Consider the following 20,911-nt stretch of genomic DNA (forward strand, 5'->3'; position numbering starts at 1 on the left):
CTATTGACTTTTAAAATTGATCTCTGTGCTATTTCCAACCTTTTTTTTTTTTTTAACTCAGTATCCCTAAAAATAAGTATTAGATTTTATTACCCCATACTAGAAAAATTTCACTTTTCATGTTTCTCTTTCACTTTGTAGGTTTGGATGGAACTGTTGAGCAAAGCTTCAGTTCATTATGTGGTAGCAGCTGCTTGTCCCTGGATGGGTGCTTGGCTTTGCTTGATGATGCAGCCTTCTCATTTACCTATTGACTTAAATATGTTGCTAGAAGTCAAAGCCAGAGCCAAGGTGAGTGTAAAGGGACATAATGTATTTGTATATTTAGGTCTAAATATTAATATAGTAAACTATGTAAGAAATTTGTATTGCTTTATCTTAAGTGTAATTTAATTAATTTAATGTAAGGACAAATTACTGTTTTATGAGGACCTTGACAAAATGCATAGTAATTTTTATCCATTAAAATTTTGGGAAAAGAAATGTATTTTACTGGGATAACAAATGAGAGTATTTTTGCGTATAGAGGAGAGTTGCCTATTAAATTTTAATGATTAATCTTTAATTATAGTTAGTTTCCCCTCCTCCCCCCACCTTTCTTTCTAGGAAAAAACATGTGGTAAGGTACGCCAAGGCCAAAGCCAAACTAAAGAAGTCCTTCAGGAGTACATTGCAGGTGCAGAGACCATCATGGAAGATCCCTCCACTAGGGATTTTGTGGTTATGCGGGCCAGAATGATGGCAGCCAAGTGAGTATACAAAAATTGAGAAGCCTTTTAAAAGAACCAAAATATTCTTCTGATGTGTTTGTCAATACTTCCTCCATCACACTAGTTACAGAGTAAGAAAAAGTGTAATTAAACGTTTTTCTTTTTTTTTGAAGTTTTAAATAAGATTTATATCTTTTTATGAAGATGAAAGAGGAGTTATATCTTTGTTGTGAAAAGTTATAGCTTCAATAGGGGAAACTTTACTTCAAGTAAGTTCTATAGTAACTTCTTTTTTCTCCCTCCTAGGTTGTTAGGAGCACTTTGTTGCTGTATTTGTGATCCAGGTGTAAATGTGGTAACCCAAGAAATTAAGCCAGCTGAATCCCTTGGCCAGTTACTACTCTTCTATTTGAACTCCAAATCTGCCTTGCAGAGAATTAGTGTTGCATTGGTAATCTGTGAATGGGCTGCTTTACAAAAGGTAAGATTTTTCCCCAAAAGTAATGAAGACAAGTTAAGTAAACCAATTTCCATTAGCTGTTAAGATTATTTTCATTATATTTTATAAACAGAACAAAATTTTGTCTATATAAAAATCCGACAGTTCTAGAAAAGTATTCTAAATTGTAGTGAACCATTATTTCTCTTCCAGTTGCTTTTAACCTTAGACTTTTTTCTTAGAACCCCCAGTTTCGTACCTGAGACTACTAGCTATGACCATACTTAATGTTTGCTCTTGATACTACAATCTGTTAAGAAATGTTCCTCCAAAACAGTCATGTGTATGTGTGGAAGCAGTCCAGAAACTGTTGGTCATTCATTCCTTAATATCTGAACACTACAAAAGATAAGAGGCTTTGAGATTGATTTGTATGAGTAGTAGCAAGGGCAGAATTTTTGGTCACAGGAAGAATAAAACCTCCATCTTTAAACTAAAGTCTTCATGTTTCCAAGTAAGCCATTCTCTTGCAGCCCCTTTAACCTTTAACTTCTAATAAGATATGTGATTTTGTGTAAGACTTACTTCTGTAAATCAAAGAAACTTCCTGCTGGCTTTGTTTATTCCATTAACTGGAATTCTGGAAATTTAACTGTCTGCACTTGCTGTGAGAGTTTCTTGTTACTGCCTCTTAGCAGTTTGTCAAAGCTATGTCTAAAAGTAATTGAGCCATGCTCTGTTGCATCTGAGACCCCAGCTTTGCCTCTGGAAAGAAGCAAGGCTCATCTGTTTTTAGGCAGGACTCGGTGTGCTGGAGAGGCAGTGATGCTGTGTTTTTGTGCCTCTCAGACTCAGCAGCAAGTGTTGACAGTTCGGTTTCTGGACCCTCACAGAGCTTCTCTGGACTTACTCTGTGAAGCCCAGGCTGACCACCCAGATCCCACAGAACCCCTCATGGCTCACCACTGAGGCCATTCCCCCTCTGGTTGGGGCAGGCAACAACCAGAGAGAGTGGGAAGGGTTAGTTAAATTTGGGGGCAGGTAAGTAGCTTTTAAATTATATATATCCATTTCTACAGTATGGCATGTGAAGCTATGGGTTCAACTGTTAAGAAATCTAATAATGAGTTTTTAAATAACATTTTTAGTGCATGCTAAGTGTTCTTTTCTGACTGATTTCTTTTTACAGTTATATTTTTAAGTCCGTGCTATATATATAAAAACTTGGTATAAATTCAGAGTAAAGTAGGAGTGATTAGGTGCAAAATTTAATGGAATTATAATAGTTCCATGTGCATGTTCTATAGTGATTCATATTAAAATTATAGTAGTTTGGGTGTGATACCTTTTCTCTGCAACTAACGATGTTCTGGGAGGTAACAGAACATAGATTCAAGATGAATAGGAATTTAGAACTTTGTAGTTTGCAAGTGAAAATGTATGCATCTCTAGAATTATGTTAATATATTTGTCCTGAATATTTCTTGTCTGTTATATTTTAGGAGTGTAAAGCTGTTACCCTAGCTGTGCAGCCACGTTTACTTGATATCCTTTCAGAACATTTATATTATGATGAAATTGCCGTTCCATTCACACGAATGCAGAATGAATGTAAACAGCTTATTTCATCATTAACTGATGCACATATTGAAGTTGGTAGTAGAGTAAACAGCAATGTTTTTACAATAGATCAAGCTAATGACTTGGTGAGTAAAGAAGTAACTTTCTTAATTTTAGATAGAGCATGAAATAAAGATTAGAAATTTGTTATGTGATATTTACCACAAAAACACTAATTTGTTGAATCTATCCATGGCTTAATAGCCTGTCACTCCTGCCCTTCAGAAAAGTTTTCATTGCATTGACTTTTTTTTTTTTTTAATTTTTTTTACATTTATTTATTTTTGAGAGACAAAGACAGCACAAGTCTGGGAGGGAGAAGGAGACACAGAATCCGAAGCAGGCTCCAGGCTCTGAGCTGTCAGCACAGAGCCCAACACGGGGCTCGAATTCACAAACCATGAGATCATGACCTGATCCGAAGTCGGACACTCAACCGACTGAGCCACCCAGGCGCCCCTTCTTTTTTTTTTTTTTTTTGAAATTAGAGGAGGGGGAAGGAATTTTCTTTAAATCTCAGGTTCTAACAAACCAATGTACCTTTATTAGAAAAACCTGTTCCATTTTTTTGGTCATTTCTCAGTTTTGCTTAATACTGGCAGAGTATAGAATAAACTGCTTCTGTATAAGTTCCTGAGTATTTCTCAAGCCCTCTCTCAACTTATAATGAAAATATTTAAACATAAAAGTAAGGGAGGGGCACCGGGCTGGGTCAGTTGGAGCAGCATGTGACTCCTGAGTCATGAGTTCAGCCCTCATGTTCGGTGAACAGATAACTTAAAATGAAAACTTTTAACGAAAACTTAAAACAAGAGAGAGAAGGTAAGAGAATTACACAATGAACATTCATATACTCCCCAACTAGATTGCAGAGTTAATATTTTACTAAATTTGCTTTATCACATATATTTGCACTGTCTACTCATCAGTCTGTCTTTTTTGATGCATTTATAAATTAGTTACAGATATCAGTAAACTGATATATCTATATATGTACCTGTATCATTAAAATTCAGTATTTATGTTTTTGCTCTTTTGTGAGGTAAAATACTATGAAGTCCACAAATCTTAAACTATTTGATGAATTTTAACAGATGACGATACCTATGAAAACCAAATCCCTATCAAGATACAGACAGTACTGTCACCACTTTGTAGTCAATCCCTGCCTGTCCCTGCCCTCAAGTAACCATCATTCTGATTTTTCCTCCCTCCTAGGTTACTTTTGCCGATTCTAGAATTTGTATAATTGGAATCATAAACTCTGTGCTGTTTGGTTTTAAGGGTTTTTTTTCAGTATGATTTTTTAAAATTCATCCATGTTGTTATATATATCAATAATTCATTTTTTATTGATTAGTTTTATTCCACTGTATAAATACACCACAGTTAAGCCCTTCTCCTGTTAATGAACACTTGGGCTATTCCAAGGTTTTGGCTATTATGAAATAGCTGTTATAAACATTCTTGTACAAGTGTCTTTGTAGACATATATTTTCATTTCTCGTGGGTAAATATGTGTGAGTAGAATTGCTGGATTTTAGGGTGGTTGTTTATTTACTTTTATAAAAAATTGCAGACCTTCTCCGAAAGCGGCTATATCATTTTATCTTCTTACCAGCAATATGTGTGAGTTCTGGTTGTTCCACATCACCATCAACATTTGGTGTGGTTGCTCCTTTTCACTGAAGCCATTCTGGTCGTTGTATGATAGTGTCATTGTGGTTTTTACTTTGTGTTTCCTTGATGGCTAATATGTTCAACACTTTTTTATGTCTTAGTGGCCATTTGAAGACCTTCCTGTCTGAAATGTCTGTAGAAATCATTTGCCTGTTTTTAATTAGGTTGTCCTATTTATTACTGAGTTGTAGAAGTTTTTATATATATCCTGACATACCAATCCTTTGTTAGATAGATGCTTCCTGCATATTTTCTCCCAGTGTGTGGCTTGCCTTTTCTTTTTCTTAATTGTCTTTAGATGAGCAGATATTTTTAATTTTGATGAAGTCTAGTTTAATAGTTGTTTTCTTTTATGGTTATTGTGTTCTGTGACCTAAAGTACCTTTTCTTATCTCTAATTTGTGAAGATAGTTACATATATTTTCTTCTAAAGTTTTGCAGTTTTAGCTTTTGTATTTAGATTTATCATCCATATTGAATTAATGTTTATGTTTACTATGAAGTACAAATTGAATTCTGTTTGTTTTTCAAAAAGAACCATTTGAAACATTTTTAAAAATTTATTTTGAGAGATAGCCTGAGTGGGGGAGGGGTAGAGAGAGATGGAGAGAGAGAATCCCAAGCAGGCTCTGCACTGCCAGCATTGGTTAACCAACAGCCACCCAGGTGCCCCAAAGATAACCATTTTTTCAAGCATCTTTTATTGAAAAGATTTTCTGTTCCCAGTCCCAATTGGAATTCTCTGGCACCTGTGTCAAAAAATTTGTTCAAGTATAGGTGTAGATCTATATCTGTATTCTGTTCAGTCCCTTTGTCTCTCATGCCATCACCAATGTCTTGATTTTTGTAATTTTGTACTTACTAAGTTCTTAAAGTTAGGTGGTGTAAATGAGTTCTTCCTTTTTGAGTTATAGGATCAGGAACTGAGGCACTTTAGTTGTGTTGATTCCTGTGAAACAGCAGTCTTCATTTCTTATCCTCTTTTCTAATTAGAAAAAATTATATACTGGAATTTGTTTTCACCTGTGAGAGAAGGCTAAAATTGCTATTTTTTTCCTGAATTGTTATTTTATAAAGTTGTTTTTCTGATTGTTGTCGTTCTTTATCCATTTTGCCTCTGCTTCCCTTCTTCCCTCCCTACTATTTCTGACAACTTTTTTTTTCTTATGCTGAAAACTTAAAAAAAAAATTTTAATGTTTATTTATTTTTAAGAAGCGGGGGGGGGGGGGGATTGGAAGGGTAGATAGAGAGGGAGACACAGAATCCGAAGCAGGCGCCAGGCTCTGAGCTGTCAGCACAGTGCCCGATGCGGGGCTCGAACTCACAGACTGTGAGATCATAACCTGAGCTGAAGTCAGGTGCTCAACCTACTGAGCTACGCAGGCGCCCCATTATGATGAAAACTTTTAAGGTTTACTATCTTAGCAACTTCCAAATATGCAGTTCAATATTACTGACTGTAGTCATCATGCTGTACATTACATTCCCATAACTTATTTATTATAGAACTGGGCATTTGTACTTCTTGACCTCCTTTACCCATTCCACCTCCTCCTTATCCCTTTCCCCTCTGGCAACTACCAGTCTGCTCTCTATTAGTTTTGTTTGTTCCTTTGTTTTTCAGATTCCACAGTAAGTGAAATCATAAGGTATTTGTCTTTCTCTGATGTATTTCACTTAGCATAATGCCCTAAAGATCCATCCATGTTGTTGCAGTTGGGGAATTTCATTCTCTTTTATGGCAAAGTAGTGTCCCATTGTCGATACATACTGCATCTTTATCCATTCATCCATCCATGGACACTTAGGTTGTTTGTGTATCTTGGCTATTGTGAATGATGCTGTAGTGAACATAAGCGTGCATGTATCTTTTCAAATTACTGTTTCATTTTCTTCAGATAAATATCCAGAAGTGGAAGTGCTGGATAATCTGGTAGTTCTATTTTTCATTTTTTGAGGAACTTCATACTGTTTTCCATAGTGGTTGCACCAATTTACATCCCCACTAACAGTGCACAAGGGTTCCCTTTTTCCACATCCTTGCCAACACTTGTTATTTCTTGTCTTTTTGATAATTGTCATTTGGTAGGCATGAAACGATATCTCATTGTGGTTTTATTTGCATTTCCCTCGTGATAATGAGCATCTTTTCGTGTACTATTGGCTATCTGTATGCCTTCTGAAAAAATATCTGTTCAGAACCTCTGCCCATTTTTTAAAAAATTATTTTATTTATTATTTTTTAAATGTTTTAATTAATGAAATTATTTAATTTACATCCAAGTTAGCATGTAGTGCAACAATGATTTCAGGAGTAGATTCCCTAATGCCCCTTACCCATTTAGCCCATCCCTTCGCCATCAACCCTCTGTTTGTTCTCTGTATTTAGGAGTCTCTTATGTTTTGTCCCCCTCCCTGTTTTTATATTTTTGCTTCCCTTCTCTTATGTTCATCTGTTTCATATCTTAAATTCTTCATATGAGTGAAGTCATATGATATCTTTCTCTTACTAATTTTGCTTAGCATAATACCCTGTAGTTCCATCCACATAGTTGCAAATGGCAAGATTTTATTCTTTTTGATTGCCAAGTAATACTCCACTGTGTGTGTATGTGTGTATGTGTGTATGTATATACGTACATACACACCGCATCTTCTTTATCCATTCATCTGCTGATGGACATTTGGGCTCTTTCCATACTTTGGCTGTTGTTGATAGCGCTGCTATAAACATTGGGGTGCATGTGCCCCTTCGAAACAGCACACCTGTATCCCTTGGATAAATGCCTAGTAGTGCAGTTGCTGGATTGTAGGGTAGTTCTATTTTTAATTTTTTGAGGAACCTCCATACTGTTTTCCAGAGTGGCTGTACCAGTTTGCATTCCCATCAGCAGTGCAAAAGAGATCCTCTTTCTCTGCATCCTCCCCAACATCTTTTGTTGCCTGAGTTGTTAATGTTAGCCATTCTGGCTGGTGTGAGGTAGTATCTCATTGTGGTTTTGATTCGTATTTCCCTGATGATGAGTAATATTGAGCATTTTTTCATGTGTTGGTTTGCCATCTGGATGTCTTCTTTGGAGAAGTGTCTATTTATGTCTTTTGCCCATTTCTTCACTGGATTCTTTGTCTTTTGGGTGTTGAGTTTGATAAGTTCTTACAGATTTTGCATACTAACCCTTTATCTGATAAGGTCATTTGCAAATATCTTCTCCCATTCTGTCGGTTGTCTTTTAGTTTTGCTGATTGTTTCCTTTGCTGTGCAGAAGATTTTTATCTTGATGAGGTCCCAGAAGTTCATTTTTGCTTTTGTTTCCCTTGCCTCTGGAGACGTGTTGAGTAAGAAGTTGCTACGACTGACATCATAGAGGATTTTGCCTGCTTTCTCCTCGAGGATTTTGATGACTTCCTGTCTTGTGTTTAGGTCTTTCATCCATTTTGAGTTTTTTTTGTGTATGGTGTAAGAAAGTGGTCCAGGTTCATTTTTCTGCGTGTCGCTGTCCAGTTTTCCCAGCACCACTTGCTGAAGAGACTGTCTTTATTCCCTTGGATATTCTATCCTGCTTTGTCAAAGATTAGTTGGCCATACGTTTGTGGGTCCATTTCTGGGTTCTCTATTCTGTTCCATTGATCGGAGTGTCTGTTCTTGTGCCTACTGGCACTGTATTGTCTTAATGTCTTAAGCCACTGTATTGTCTTAATGATTACAGCTTTGTAATTCAGCTTGAAGTCCGGGATTGTGATGCCTCCAGCTTTGGTTTTCTTTTTCAAGATTGCTGTGGCTACTTGGGGTCTTTTCTGGTTTCATACAAATTTTAGGATTGATTGTTCTAGCTGTGAAGAGTGCTGGTGTTATTTTGATAGGGATTGCTTAAGTTTTTATTTTAATTCCAGTTCGTTAACATACAGTGTTACATTAATTTCAGTTGTAAAATATAGTGGTTCAACAATTCCATACAACACCCAGTGCTCATCATGACAGGTGTTTTTCTCAAAATCCCCATCACCTATTTCATCCATCTCCCTACCCAGGAAGGGCAATTTTATTTTTTTATTTATATTTTTTGGGAGAAGGGCAATTTTAAAAGGTTAGTCTTAGCCTTGGCTAAGAGCCACTGCTTTTTAAATTTTTCACTGAATCCTGTTTTTTCTCTTACCTTCCGAACATGAGCGTTTCCCTAAGATTTTTATCTCTTATCATTCTCACAAGTTAGTTCTTACCCATGTGCTTTGCTATCTTCTCTTGATCTCTTGATGTTGTTCTATTAGGCATTTTTAGTTGGATATCTCACTGTCACTTCAGCTTTAACACAACTAAAACTGGAATTAAAAAAAAATTTTTTTTGTAATGTTTATTTCTGAGACAGAGAGAGACAGAGCATGAGCGGGGGAGGGACAGAGAGAGAGGGAGACACAGAATCAGAAGCAGGCTCCAGGCTCTGAGCTGTTAGCACAGCCCCGACGCGGGGCTTGAACTCACAAACCGTGACATCATGACCTGAGCCGAAGTCGGTCACTCAACCGACTGAGCCACCCAGGCGCCCCAAAAACTGGAATTTTTTTAACAGTAAAATTCCTTTTTAAATCCACAGTTGCAAATCTTGTTACCATTTTCTTTCAAAAAGCCTCATATGTTCATCTTTTCCCTGTTTTCATTGCGACAACCCAGTCGAGGGCCATAGTACTTCATGACTAGGTCCTGACTCATCTCTGAGGCTCTAGGTGGTCTCTGGTCCATTTCATCCTGCATGTTGTGCTAGACTTGTAAAGTCCTTTAGTGCCACTCTGAAGGCATCCCTCCCCTGCTTAAAAACATTATTTTTGTTTTTCCTTGATTTTAGCTTTTTTGTTTTTCTTTTCACACCTTTAAATTCCTCATCTCTTAGCACTGGGTGTTGTATGGAAACCAATTTGACAATACATTTCATAAAAAAATAATTAAAAATAAATTCCTCATCTCTTATTATTTCTCAAACTTCCTCCACTTAAGTGTAGTTAGCTTTCTTGCAGAAGTATACTATATGCTCACTCACTTTCTGTGCCTCACTCACTTTCTGTGCCTCACTCATTCTCCCTTCTGAGTCTGAGCTCCTGTTTCTTTCATCAGGAATTCCCTACCCTCCACCCTCTATGCTTATCCAGAATTAATCTCTTGACATTCTTCCATTTATACCTTGTACTCAGGCCATGATTAGCTGTTCTTAGGTCCCTGGACAATGCCTCACTTAACCATCCTCACCTCAGTCTGCCAAGATGACCCTACAACTCCTGACTTACCCCATTCTTTAAAAACCCATCACAAGTGTTAACTTTGGTGGGACAAGCCTCCACTTATCTTATCACCTGAGAAGAGTTAAGCATCCAATGTGTCTCATGGCAGCCTGCACTTACCTCAGTTATGTGTTATGTTTTCTTATTTACTTATATGTCTGTCTCCCATATTAGTCTCTACATTGTTTTGAGGTTATGAAGACATTAGGTCTTACTCATCTTTTAGTATTTCTCAATAAACACTTGAGTAGTGAGTGAATTAATCAATGAACTTGGGCTGATTGGAAAGCTTTTCCTTAGCTGCTTAGAATCACTAAAAATTGACAAAAGCATATTACATTTAGGACAGTGTTTTCAAACTTTTAGCAGTGAGGTCCTGTTTCCAATAAATCTTATGCAGAAGTTGAATAAATAAAACAGATAATACAAAGTGGAAAGTATAAGCTAGAAGTGGTATGTGATTATGTTTCTGTGTAGTGAGGAAACTGACAAGGTCAAGCAGATAGAGCTCAATTTAAAAAATTTCATATTTTATAATGATAAAATCTTACTTGTGTGCCTGTTTTGTTTTTTATAAGAGGCCAGCATTATCAGTCTTGCCCATACTAGAATTGATAATTTCTTTCTCTTTTAGAGTTTATTTATTTATTTTGAGAGAGAGAGTGAGCGAGCAGGGGAGGGGCAGAGAGAGAGAGAGGGAGAGCGAGAATCCCAAGCAGGCTCTGCACTGTCAGCATAGAGCCCAACGTGGGGTTTGAACTCACAAACCATGAGATCATGACTTGAGCTGAAATCAAGAGTCAGACACTTAACTGACTGAGCCACCTAGGAGTCCCAGAATTGATAATTTCTAAGTCTGAAAAATTAGGTTCTCCTGATGGAGGAGGCTTCTCTGACCAGTAGTCTTTAGACTGGACCTATTTATAGGGTCTCTCTGTGATTACAGTTACCTGTCAAAGAAGAAGACTATTTTTGTTATGCAAGCCCTCACACAGTCTTTAGATGGTAATTTAAAAAACATGGCCCCACATGGGGCTCCTCTATGGCTCAGTCGGTTGAGCGTCTGACTTCAGCTCAAGTCATGATCTCACAGTTCATGAGTTCGAACCCCATGTAGGGCTCTCTGTGTGTAGGGCTCTCTGTTGTCAGTGTAGCCCGCTTCGGATCCTCTGTTCCCCTGCCCCCACCCCTTCCCTGCTCATGCGTTCACGCTCTCGCTCGCTCTTGCTCTCTCTCTCTCTCTCTCTCTCTCTCAAATAAACATTAAAAAAAAAGAAAACACGTCCCCACAAAAATTTGTACATTAACCTTCATGAAATAACTTCATAATAGCTAATGGGTGGAAACAACCCAGGTATCCATCAACTAATGTATGGATAAATACAATGTGGTATATTTCCATATAGTGTGGGATATTAATTGGCAAGAAAAGGGAAAGAATACTACATTCATTACTACAATACTGATGAATCTTGAAAGCATTGTGCTAAATGAAAGAAACCAGTCACAAAAGATTATGTACTGGATTAGTCCATTCATATGAAATATCTAGAATAGGCACACATATAAAGATAGAAAATAGATAAATGGTTGCATAGGGCTGGAAGGCAATGAAGAATGATTGTTAACAGGTATGAATTTTATTTTGGGTATGATGAAAATGTTCTAAAATTGTGGTGATGGTTGTACAACTCTAACAAAATAAAAATCATTTTAATTGTACACTTTATTTCTTTTTAATTGTACACTTCAAATGGGTCTTTTGTATATGAGTTATATCTCAGAGTTGTTAAAGATGTATTGAGCAGTCTTTTAATGTGGCTTGTAAAGTAGTCTGATGTCACAGGGTTATAGCTTTAGGCAGCTCTTGGTAAGTAAAATGTTTGTGAATAGTGTACCAATTTCTTTCCCTTTTTTGCCCCCTCCTACTTGGGCATTTTTACTGGAAGGGAGGTCAAAGAAAGAATGAAAATAATCCAGTTAGCAATACTTAGCCAATTATCAGTAGCTGCCCCCAAAGTTTTTAAGTTGAGAAGAAGAGTTTTTCCCTGAAAGGACATTTGTGAGTTTTGATATTTGTTAATTCGGTTAGTTTATATTTGTTGATAGTTTTCTCATTTCACCAAACTACTGTGTTGGCCTTCTGTGTAATGTTCTCCTAGACTTATCAGATATGTGTAAAGGATAGGTAATTTTGTTGATCTCAGTAGACTGTGTGTGTCCATAGCTGACGCACAATGATCCGTTAGTTTCAGGTTTACAGTGTAGCATAAGCAGTATAGTCAATGGTATTGTAATAGTGTTACATGGAGACTGTCCTAGAGAATACAGTGCTAATGTTAAATTAATCAAGTTTAAAGTTGGGAGGTTCAGACATTTTTTTAGTTTACTGAATACCAGAAATACTAAATTTTGTGAAACTTAAAATTGAAACAGCTTGCTGTTGCCCTTTGGTTTACAGAGTATTTGGGGTTGATGTCATTAATGATTTTTAATTTCTCTTTTTCTAATAGGTCACTACTGTTTTTAATGAAGTCACATCATCTTTCGATTTAAATCCTCAAGTGTTACAGCAGTTAGATAGTAAACGACAGCAGGTCCAAATGACAGTTACAGAGACCAACCAGGAGTGGCAAGTGTTGCAACTGAGAGTGCATACTTTTGCTGCGTGTGCAGTTGTGAGTTTGCAGCAGCTTCCGGAGAAGTTAAATCCTATCATAAAACCATTAATGGAAACAATTAAAAAAGAAGAGAATACACTAGTGCAAAACTATGCAGCTCAGTGCATAGCAAAACTCCTTCAGCAGTGCACAACAAGGACACCCTGCCCCAATTCAAAAATTATTAAAAACCTCTGTAGCTCACTTTGTGTGGACCCATATCTAACTCCTTGTGTCACATGTCCAGTACCAACACAGAGTGGCCAAGACAATTCTAAAGGTATATGTCTGAACCTTCATTTGGGATAGAGAATTAACCATTTACATCTGTTTTCATTGACTTGTAGGTATTATTTAAGCACAAATCCAGTTTATGTGAGAGCTTTTTCCCATTTTGTATATATTGGTAATAAATATAAATATATATATATATATATATAAATATATACATATATACACACACACACATATATTCCTCTAAACTCAAATAAGCTATTCATAAAAGACCTAAAAAAAAAAACCCCTGATATTTCATATAAGATGACTGAAGTCTGTGAGACAGGTGTTAACCCTTAACCTCTCTTTCAAGAACATCATTATAGGATTTTACTATTAATGAGGCTAGAAACTTAATTGTATCAAATGTTGAATACAAATTCTTCTATAAAACTCTTGTTTCTCTATTTTAGTGCATGCTTTGTAAGATAAGTGAACTCTGTTACCTTTAGTAAATAATGTGTAGCCATTCTGATTTCATCTGGAAAATAAGAATTGCTTTCTATAGGCTAGTATCAAGGACCAATGTTTCTTTCCATGCCTTAGTCCAATATGATTTACTTATTTATTTTTGTTAGTAGGATTTTGGAAAAGCAAGTTATTCAGAATGTAATAAATTTACAACTTTGGTATGGTATATGTATTGAAAAATATGTGAACAAACTGGAAGAGGAAAGTCGCATTTTGAATATTAACATCTTAAAACTATAATAGGGTGACAGTCTTTCCCCAGCCCCACTCCTGTCACCCCCTTATGCTATTTGAGCCAGTAATATTTTGCAGTGGTCGATGTCTCTGAATTTATGGTGACTATGGACATTTCTTTTAGAGAGAACAGACATTTCTTGCAATGTTTTTAATGTTTCTTTTTATGCCTAGAAGCAGTCGTTGATATTTTAAAAATTAATATACTTTAACTGAAGGCCCCAAATCATTCTTGTGTGTTCTATTTCTTGTTAACATGATTCTACAACTTTGTATTAAGTATAGTCTTATGCAAATATCAAAACAATTAATGTTACAAATTATTGACTGTTCTGCTACCATTTCATTGTCTAAAGAAAATGTCATTGGCTTTTAGAAATTGAGGCTTAAAAGACATAGTTTTAAAAATATGTTGTATCTCTTTTGGAGCAGGAAGCATTTGGTCACCTATATTATCCTTAAAAAGTTATTTAACTTTTTTCCTTTTAGGATCCAACTCTGAAAAAGATGGGATGCACCATACAGTCACCAAGCACCGAGGTATAATTACACTCTACAGGCATCAGAAAGCTGCTTTTGCTATCACAAGTAGGCGAGGTCCTACCCCCAAAGCAGTAAAAGCTCAAATAGCTGATCTTCCTGCAGGAAGTAGTGGAAACATCCTTGTTGAACTTGATGAGGTAAATAGGTGTTTTGTTTTTGACTACTCTGATTTTTAAACAGATATCTTACAGATTGAGAGCTAAATTGTCATATGAACCTCCAGTATTGTATTTTTATATTTTTCAAAGTGAAAGAACTGGAATTAATAATCTTTCATAGTAGTTTCACAACATGATCCAGAAAAACTGCAAGCTTCTTTACAGATTTCTGTTGATACTTAATTTGTAAGTGTCAAATAATTATTGCCTGCTTGACTTTTAGTCAGCCTGGAATTTACAGTGTGTGATGTGAGGTAGGGATCTAAATTTATTTTTCCACATGAACAGCCAGTTATCACATTATTGAATCCTTCTCTCCCTGATTTATAATGGCACCTTTGTTGTAGCTCATGCTTCATATATGTGAATATCTATTTGGCTTTCTTTTCTGTTTGGTCTACTTGTTCTACAGTATTATCGTCTTTAAAGATAACTTAAAAAGTGTTTGGTTTTTGAAATTTTTGCAGTTCCATTATTAACAGTGAAATGAATGTTCTAGGTAGCTCTTTTGGTTGCATGACCTAGAAACTTACCTGAGTTCAGCAATAAATTATGAAAGCTAAAAAACATGTGTTTAATATATTTCTGTAACATATAGACCTATTTTAAGTTTCCTTTTTAAATTAAAATCTTATTACCTGCATTTGTTTTAAAATCTTCTGTCAGTGATTTTTCACCTATTCTATTCATTACATAATTTTAATAAAAAATTTACTGTGGCTTTGATATTTATATCTCTATGGCTTGCATAGTTCTTCCTTTAGTTAAAAATAATTGTAAAAATATATGCCTCTTTTGGGGAGGCAGGGGTTTTTTTTGTATTATATTGAAATTATTGCTGAGTAAGAGGCAATTAATCTTGTGATTAGATAAAACAGATGCTCTTATAGGATCCCTTAAGTGAATATAAATATAAGGACAGATCATCTACTCTCCTTATCTTCTAACTGCTAAGTTTCTTTGGGAAGGGAGAAGAACTAAAGAACATGTCACTTAGGACTATCTCTAGAAACAGCACATATTCTTTATTTCCAGCTCCAAAGAATTATTTTACTTTGGATATAAAACTCTAGTTTGGGGTTTTATGTTCATGTAAATTTAATTGTTGAAAGGTGTTTATAGTGATAAATATGTTTATAATGATAAATATGTTTAGTTGCTTAATTGGTTAAATTCTCTTAATAGAATTTCAAATGCATTATAGTTTTTTCCAAAATTCTCTTTTCAACTAACATTTCATATTAGGCCCAGAAGCCTTACCTGGTACAGCGGAGAGGAGCTGAATTTGCCTTGACAACTATAGTGAAGCATTTTGGTGGTGAAATGGCAGTGAAGTTGCCACATCTCTGGGATGCTATGGTTGGACCATTGAGGAATACAATCAACATAAATAATTTTGGTGTGTACGTTTTTCTCAGTTGGACTTTGTAAAATTATTTGCAAGGTGATACACACTTAAATCAATATATTTTAATAGATGGAAAGTCCCTCTTGGAAAAGGGAGATGGTCCTGCCCAAGAATTGGTGAATTCTCTGCAAGTTTTTGAAACCGCAGCAGCATCAATGGATTCTGAGCTTCATCCCTTGGTAACTACTGCAAGTGTAGTTTTTTTCTAATAAAACAAATGGTTTTATTAAAAAGTCTTAAGGCTTAAAAAATGTAACTTTGATGTCATCCCTAGTAATTGCATTTTCTTTTATGTGTTATAACTAGATTCCTTCTTTATTGACAGCACATTTCTTTTTTTTTTATATGAAATTTATTGTCAAATTAGTTTCCATACAACACCCAGTGCTCATCCCAAAAGATGCCCTCTTCAATGCCCATCACCCACCCTTCCCTCCCTCCCAGCCCCCATCAACCCTCAGTTTGTTTTCAGTGTTTAAGAGTCTCTTATGCTTTGGCTCTCTCTCCCACTCTAACCTCTTTTTTTTCTTTTTTTTCCTTCTCCTCCCCCATGGGTTTCTGTTAAGTTTCTCAGGATCCACATAAGAGGACAGCACATTTCTTAAGGGCTTCGAGTCAGAGCTGGGTGCACAGACGTTAAAGAAAACCCACTTTGGGAGCTTTGAATACAGAGCAGTGGGAATAGGGCTCTGATGACACAGAAGCCAGGTGTAAACAGAAAGGAAGTTATAGCCCTATTAATTTATGCCATGGTAATAATATAACTCTTAATTAACAGGTGATAAAAATTCTTTCTAAGTATAAAGGTAGAAGGAAGTTACCTGCCTGAGATAAAGCTAGTCAGTGGCAAAGAAAGAACACTGGTTTGTAGACTTTATATATTAAAATGAATATTTCTTACAAAAAAAATTGTGGCAGGAGAAAAATAGAATAGAGAATTAAATATCTGTTTTTTCCATAGAAGAAAACCGTATTCTTTCCATGTAACTGCAGTGGGAAGCTCGGCAGTATGTAGCATTGTTAAGTGCGCTAGCTCCTGTTCTTTATTCATGTTAACAGAAAAGGGAGAATCTAGGAGAGAGAGAAGAACGAATCTTTTCTATTTGTATAGTAATGAACTTCTGTCTTTTTCATGTTAAATTTTGTTGATTTATCATTAGTAGAGAAGGGCAGAATCTGTATGCTCTCACCCTTCTATGATCAGCTTAACAGTCATCAGGGCTGTAAGGCTAGTCTGTTGAGCCTGTACCTGGCTCTTAATCAACATAAATCCTGGTGTTCCATGCAGTAGGCTTTTATTAATGAGATATGTCATGCTATTGTGATCATAATGCCTGTGGTAAGCCAGGAAGTTAAAGTGGAAAGTACTTACCAAAGGATGGTGCCTAGAACGAGTTCAGGATCACTCAACTCAGTGAATAGGAAGTACATATTTAGGGGTGCCAGGCTAGCTCAGTTGGTAGAGCATGTATGTGACTCTTGATCTCAGGGTCATGAGTTCAAGCCCCATATTGGGCATGAAGCTTACTTAAAACAAACAAACAAAAAAGTAAGTACTTAAACCTAAGCCAGAGCTACCAAATTGGGAGGGGACTGGTGATGTGTGGTGTCATTTCCCCTCCCAAGGGGAGAATCTTAGTGCCTTTTGATGTGAACCCTGCTGCCTTAAGGGAAGAAAATGAAGAGTGAAGTTCTGCACCTTTTCTTTTTTTAGAGAGAGGGAGAGCAAGTGCGAGCGGGGGAGAGAGGCAGAGGGAGAGAGAAAGAGAATCTTTTTTTTTTTTTTTTTAATGTTTATTTTTGAGAAAGAGTGGGGGAGGAACAGAGAGAGAGAGAGGGAGATAGGATCTGAAGCAGGCTCCATGCTGACAGCAGAGAGCCTCATGTGGGGTTCGAACTCATGAACTGTGAGATCATGACCTGAGGTGGAGTCAGACGCTCAACTGACTGAGCCACCCAGACGCCCCCTGCACCTGTCTTTTAAGAAGAGTTTTAATATATTAATTTAGATTTAGATTAATTTTTTATTGAAGATGTTTTGACAATAATGTTTGAGGTAATTGGAGATACTCTTGGATTTAGAGCCATTTAGAATATTGAGAACCTCTGAGTATGGGCTATTATAGGTATATTTTAAACACCCCCTAATGAATATTCTGATTGTCTTAAACTTTCTGTTTTTAGTTGGTACAGCATTTGCCTCATCTTTATATGTGCCTTCAATACCCCAGCACTGCAGTGAGGCACATGGCTGCTCGTTGTGTAGGCGTTATGAGCAAAATAGCTACCATGGAAACCATGAATATTTTTTTGGAGAAGGTTCTTCCATGGCTGGGGGCAATTGATGACAACATCAAACAAGAGGGTGCAATTGAAGCACTTGCATGTATCCTTTTTTAATTTGACAAATGTTAGAAATTATATTCATTTTATTTAAGGATGACTGAAATAAAATTGACTTATTAAAGTATGTTCATAAATAACCTGTGTTGTTCCCAAAAGAAAACTGCTTTGTTACATTTCACATGAAAGTATCTTTATATTATAAATACATTACAAATATATTTACATTATGAAAATTTTCACACAGAATGTTTGAAGAGTTACTATTTTAAGAGATCTTTTTAATAGGCAAAAATAATTGTATATACGGCAAAAATAATTATATATACTTATGAAACATATTTCTAGTAACCGATCTATTGGTTTATAATTAGTGTCTTATTAATACTAATTAGGTACTGTGTATGTAGTCTGTATGTTATAAATATGTTTTCAAAGTTCATTATGTGGGTGGAAAATGACTACTAAATAACTGGAAATATATAAGCAAGCTTTTTGCTATTGGTACAGCATCCATTGATGTTCTTTAACTCGAAGTATCTGAAAGATATTTCTAAGAGCAAGAAAGATGGATGGAGATCAAATCAATAGAAACTCTGGTTCAGAAATGCTGAAGATTGCAGGAGGACTGAACTTACTGGGCCCTGCTATGTCCAGTTATGATTGTCAAGATCCTGGTGGGAAATTTGGAATTAATCTTTGAGTGACATTGAATTGTGCTCCCTTGCTGGCAATGTAACTCACTTTATTTTGGTGTTGGAATTTTAGAAACTTGAAAGAATTTTTCTAAGAGAAAAACCTGATTGAAACCTCTAGCATTTCTCAGATGAAAAACAATTTTATAGTCCTAAGAGAAAGTTAAATGATGTTTACAAAAGAGCAACAGTGTACAAATGCTGTTATAATTGAATCAAGGATCTTGAGGGAGTCTATTCCCTCATGATATAGATGAGAAAGTGAGGAAGCATGTTAGAAGTTACAATCTTGGTGTATCAACTTGAAAATAATTACCTCAGAACAGCTTGAAAATTTCCTTAATAACTTACTCAGGTGTAATGGAACAGCTGGATGTTGGTATTGTTCCGTATATTGTCCTTTTAGTTGTGCCTGTGTTGGGAAGAATGAGTGATCAGACAGACAGTGTAAGATTCATGGCTACACAGTGTTTTGCAACACTAATTAGACTCATGCCACTTGAGGTAAGTTGAAGGTACTCAGTTTATGGACTTCATGTTTTCTATATTTTCATTTGTAATAATTGTAACTCTCTTAAAACAATGTCAGGTTAAAAACAGACCTCTGGAGTATGTTCACATTACAAGCATTAAAAATTTTTACCTTAATGGGTATTTTTTTCACACAGGGTTTTAAGTAAAACTGTGGTTTCTAAAAGAATGTTTACTCATTGATGCAATTCTAGAAATAGAATTGTTCCTAAGTATCCCTGGTAACAGCTAGGTAAAGATTCTGTGCTGAAGTTTACATGAAAGGTAAATTGAGAGATGATAACTGAAAGCTTAAAAAGCAAGTGAAGTTTCTGTGGGAGTGTGGAGAAAGCAGATTAGAAGGTCGGTTGGAGAATTTTGGAGTATACTCCTAGGCTGGAAATAATATATATAGCCAAGGCAGGAAAAAGAAGTGACTTGAAACAAGGGAAGGGGCAAGACCTTGTTGCCAAGCTGCTTAAAATATTTTGATGGGATTTTTATAATTGAGGGAATAAGTAGATACATAGTTCATCCATGTTGCAGTATGTATCACTACTTCTGTTTTATGGTCAAATAGTATTCCGTTGTATGGATATACCATGCTTTGTTTATCTGTTCACCAGTTGATGGCAGTTGATGGACTTTTGGATTATTAACCATCTTTTGACTTTTTTTTTTAAGTTTTTTTAATGTTTATTTATTTTGAGAGAGAGAGAGAGAGAGAGAGAGAGAGAGAGAACAGGGAGGGGCAGAGAGAGAGGGAGACACAGAATCCGAAGCAAGTTCCAGGCTCTGAGCCGTTAGCACAGAGTCCCATGCAGGGCTCGAACCCACGAACCATGAGATCATGATCTGAGCTAAAGTCGGATACTTAACCGACTGAGCCAGCCAGGCGCCTGCATCTTTTGACTATTACAAGTAAAGTTAACTGAACATGCACTTGCAAGTCTTTGTGTGGGTATATACTTTTGTTTATTTTTATAAATTATTTTAAATGTTTTGTTATTTATTTTGAGAGAGAGAGACAAAGTACTTAAGTTGGGGGCGGGACAGGGAGAAAGAGAATTCCAAGCAGGCTCTGTACTGTCAGTGCAAAGCTTGACGCGGGGCTTGATCTCATATGAGATCGTGACCTGAGCTGAGGTCAAGAGTCGGGTGCTTAACCAGCTTAGACACCCAGGCGCCCATTTTAAATGTTTGTTTATTTTGACAGAGTGAGAGAGAGCATGCGCACATGTAAGTGGAGGAGGGGTAGAGAGAGAGGGAGAGAGAGAATCTGAAGCAGGCCCTGGGCTCCGTCTCACTAACCATGAGATCATGACCTGAGCCAAAATCAAGATTCAGATGCTTAACTGACTGAGCCACCCAGGTGCACCTATATGTTTTAGTTTTTTTGAGCAGATATCTAAAAATGGGATTACTAGGGTCATATGATACTGAAATTCTTAAGAAATTGCCAGACTGTTTTTCCAGAGTAACTGTACCATTTTGTGTTCCTACCAGCGAAGTATGAGCATAAGTTGGGTAACCTCTGTGAAAAAAGTTTGGCTATATCTGCTGAAGTTGAAGATTCCCATCCAATAACCAGCAAATTCATCCCAGATATATAGCCTAGAGAAATTCATACACATGTACCAAGACATAGCTTTAAGAATATTTATCATAGTATTATTTATAGTAGTCTAAGACCACTCAAATGTTCATCATCAGTGGAGTAGATATGTTAACTGGATGGTGATGGTGATGATGATACTGCAAAAGAATGAACAAAGTAAAGGCACAACAGTACTAATCTTTAACATAAGATTCCATTTTTATGAAGTTCAAAAATAAGTAAAAGTACATGGGATGCATACTTAGGTGGTAAAGGTATAAAGAAAAGAAAGAGGTTG

The 20,911-nt window shown here is 36.2% G+C and overlaps 1 protein-coding gene across 2 annotated transcripts in view; it reads left to right on the forward strand.

Moving 5' to 3' along the window:
- BTAF1 (B-TFIID TATA-box binding protein associated factor 1) overlaps positions 1–20,911 on the forward strand; it is a 119,350-nt gene that overhangs the window by 64,860 nt on the left and 33,579 nt on the right. For both annotated transcript variants that reach the window (XM_049645416.1, XM_049645417.1), the window contains 10 exons: positions 142–291; positions 607–749; positions 1,017–1,191; positions 2,652–2,855; positions 12,232–12,658; positions 13,849–14,039; positions 15,306–15,459; positions 15,538–15,647; positions 17,653–17,854; positions 18,862–19,010. In XM_049645416.1, the coding sequence (XP_049501373.1) occupies positions 142–291; positions 607–749; positions 1,017–1,191; positions 2,652–2,855; positions 12,232–12,658; positions 13,849–14,039; positions 15,306–15,459; positions 15,538–15,647; positions 17,653–17,854; positions 18,862–19,010 (1,905 nt within the window). The remainder of the gene's footprint in view (positions 1–141; positions 292–606; positions 750–1,016; positions 1,192–2,651; positions 2,856–12,231; positions 12,659–13,848; positions 14,040–15,305; positions 15,460–15,537; positions 15,648–17,652; positions 17,855–18,861; positions 19,011–20,911) is intronic.

The sequence above is a fragment of the Panthera uncia genome, chromosome D2, assembly GCF_023721935.1.
Source record: "Panthera uncia isolate 11264 chromosome D2, Puncia_PCG_1.0, whole genome shotgun sequence".
NCBI classification, from domain to species: Eukaryota; Metazoa; Chordata; class Mammalia; order Carnivora; family Felidae; genus Panthera; species Panthera uncia.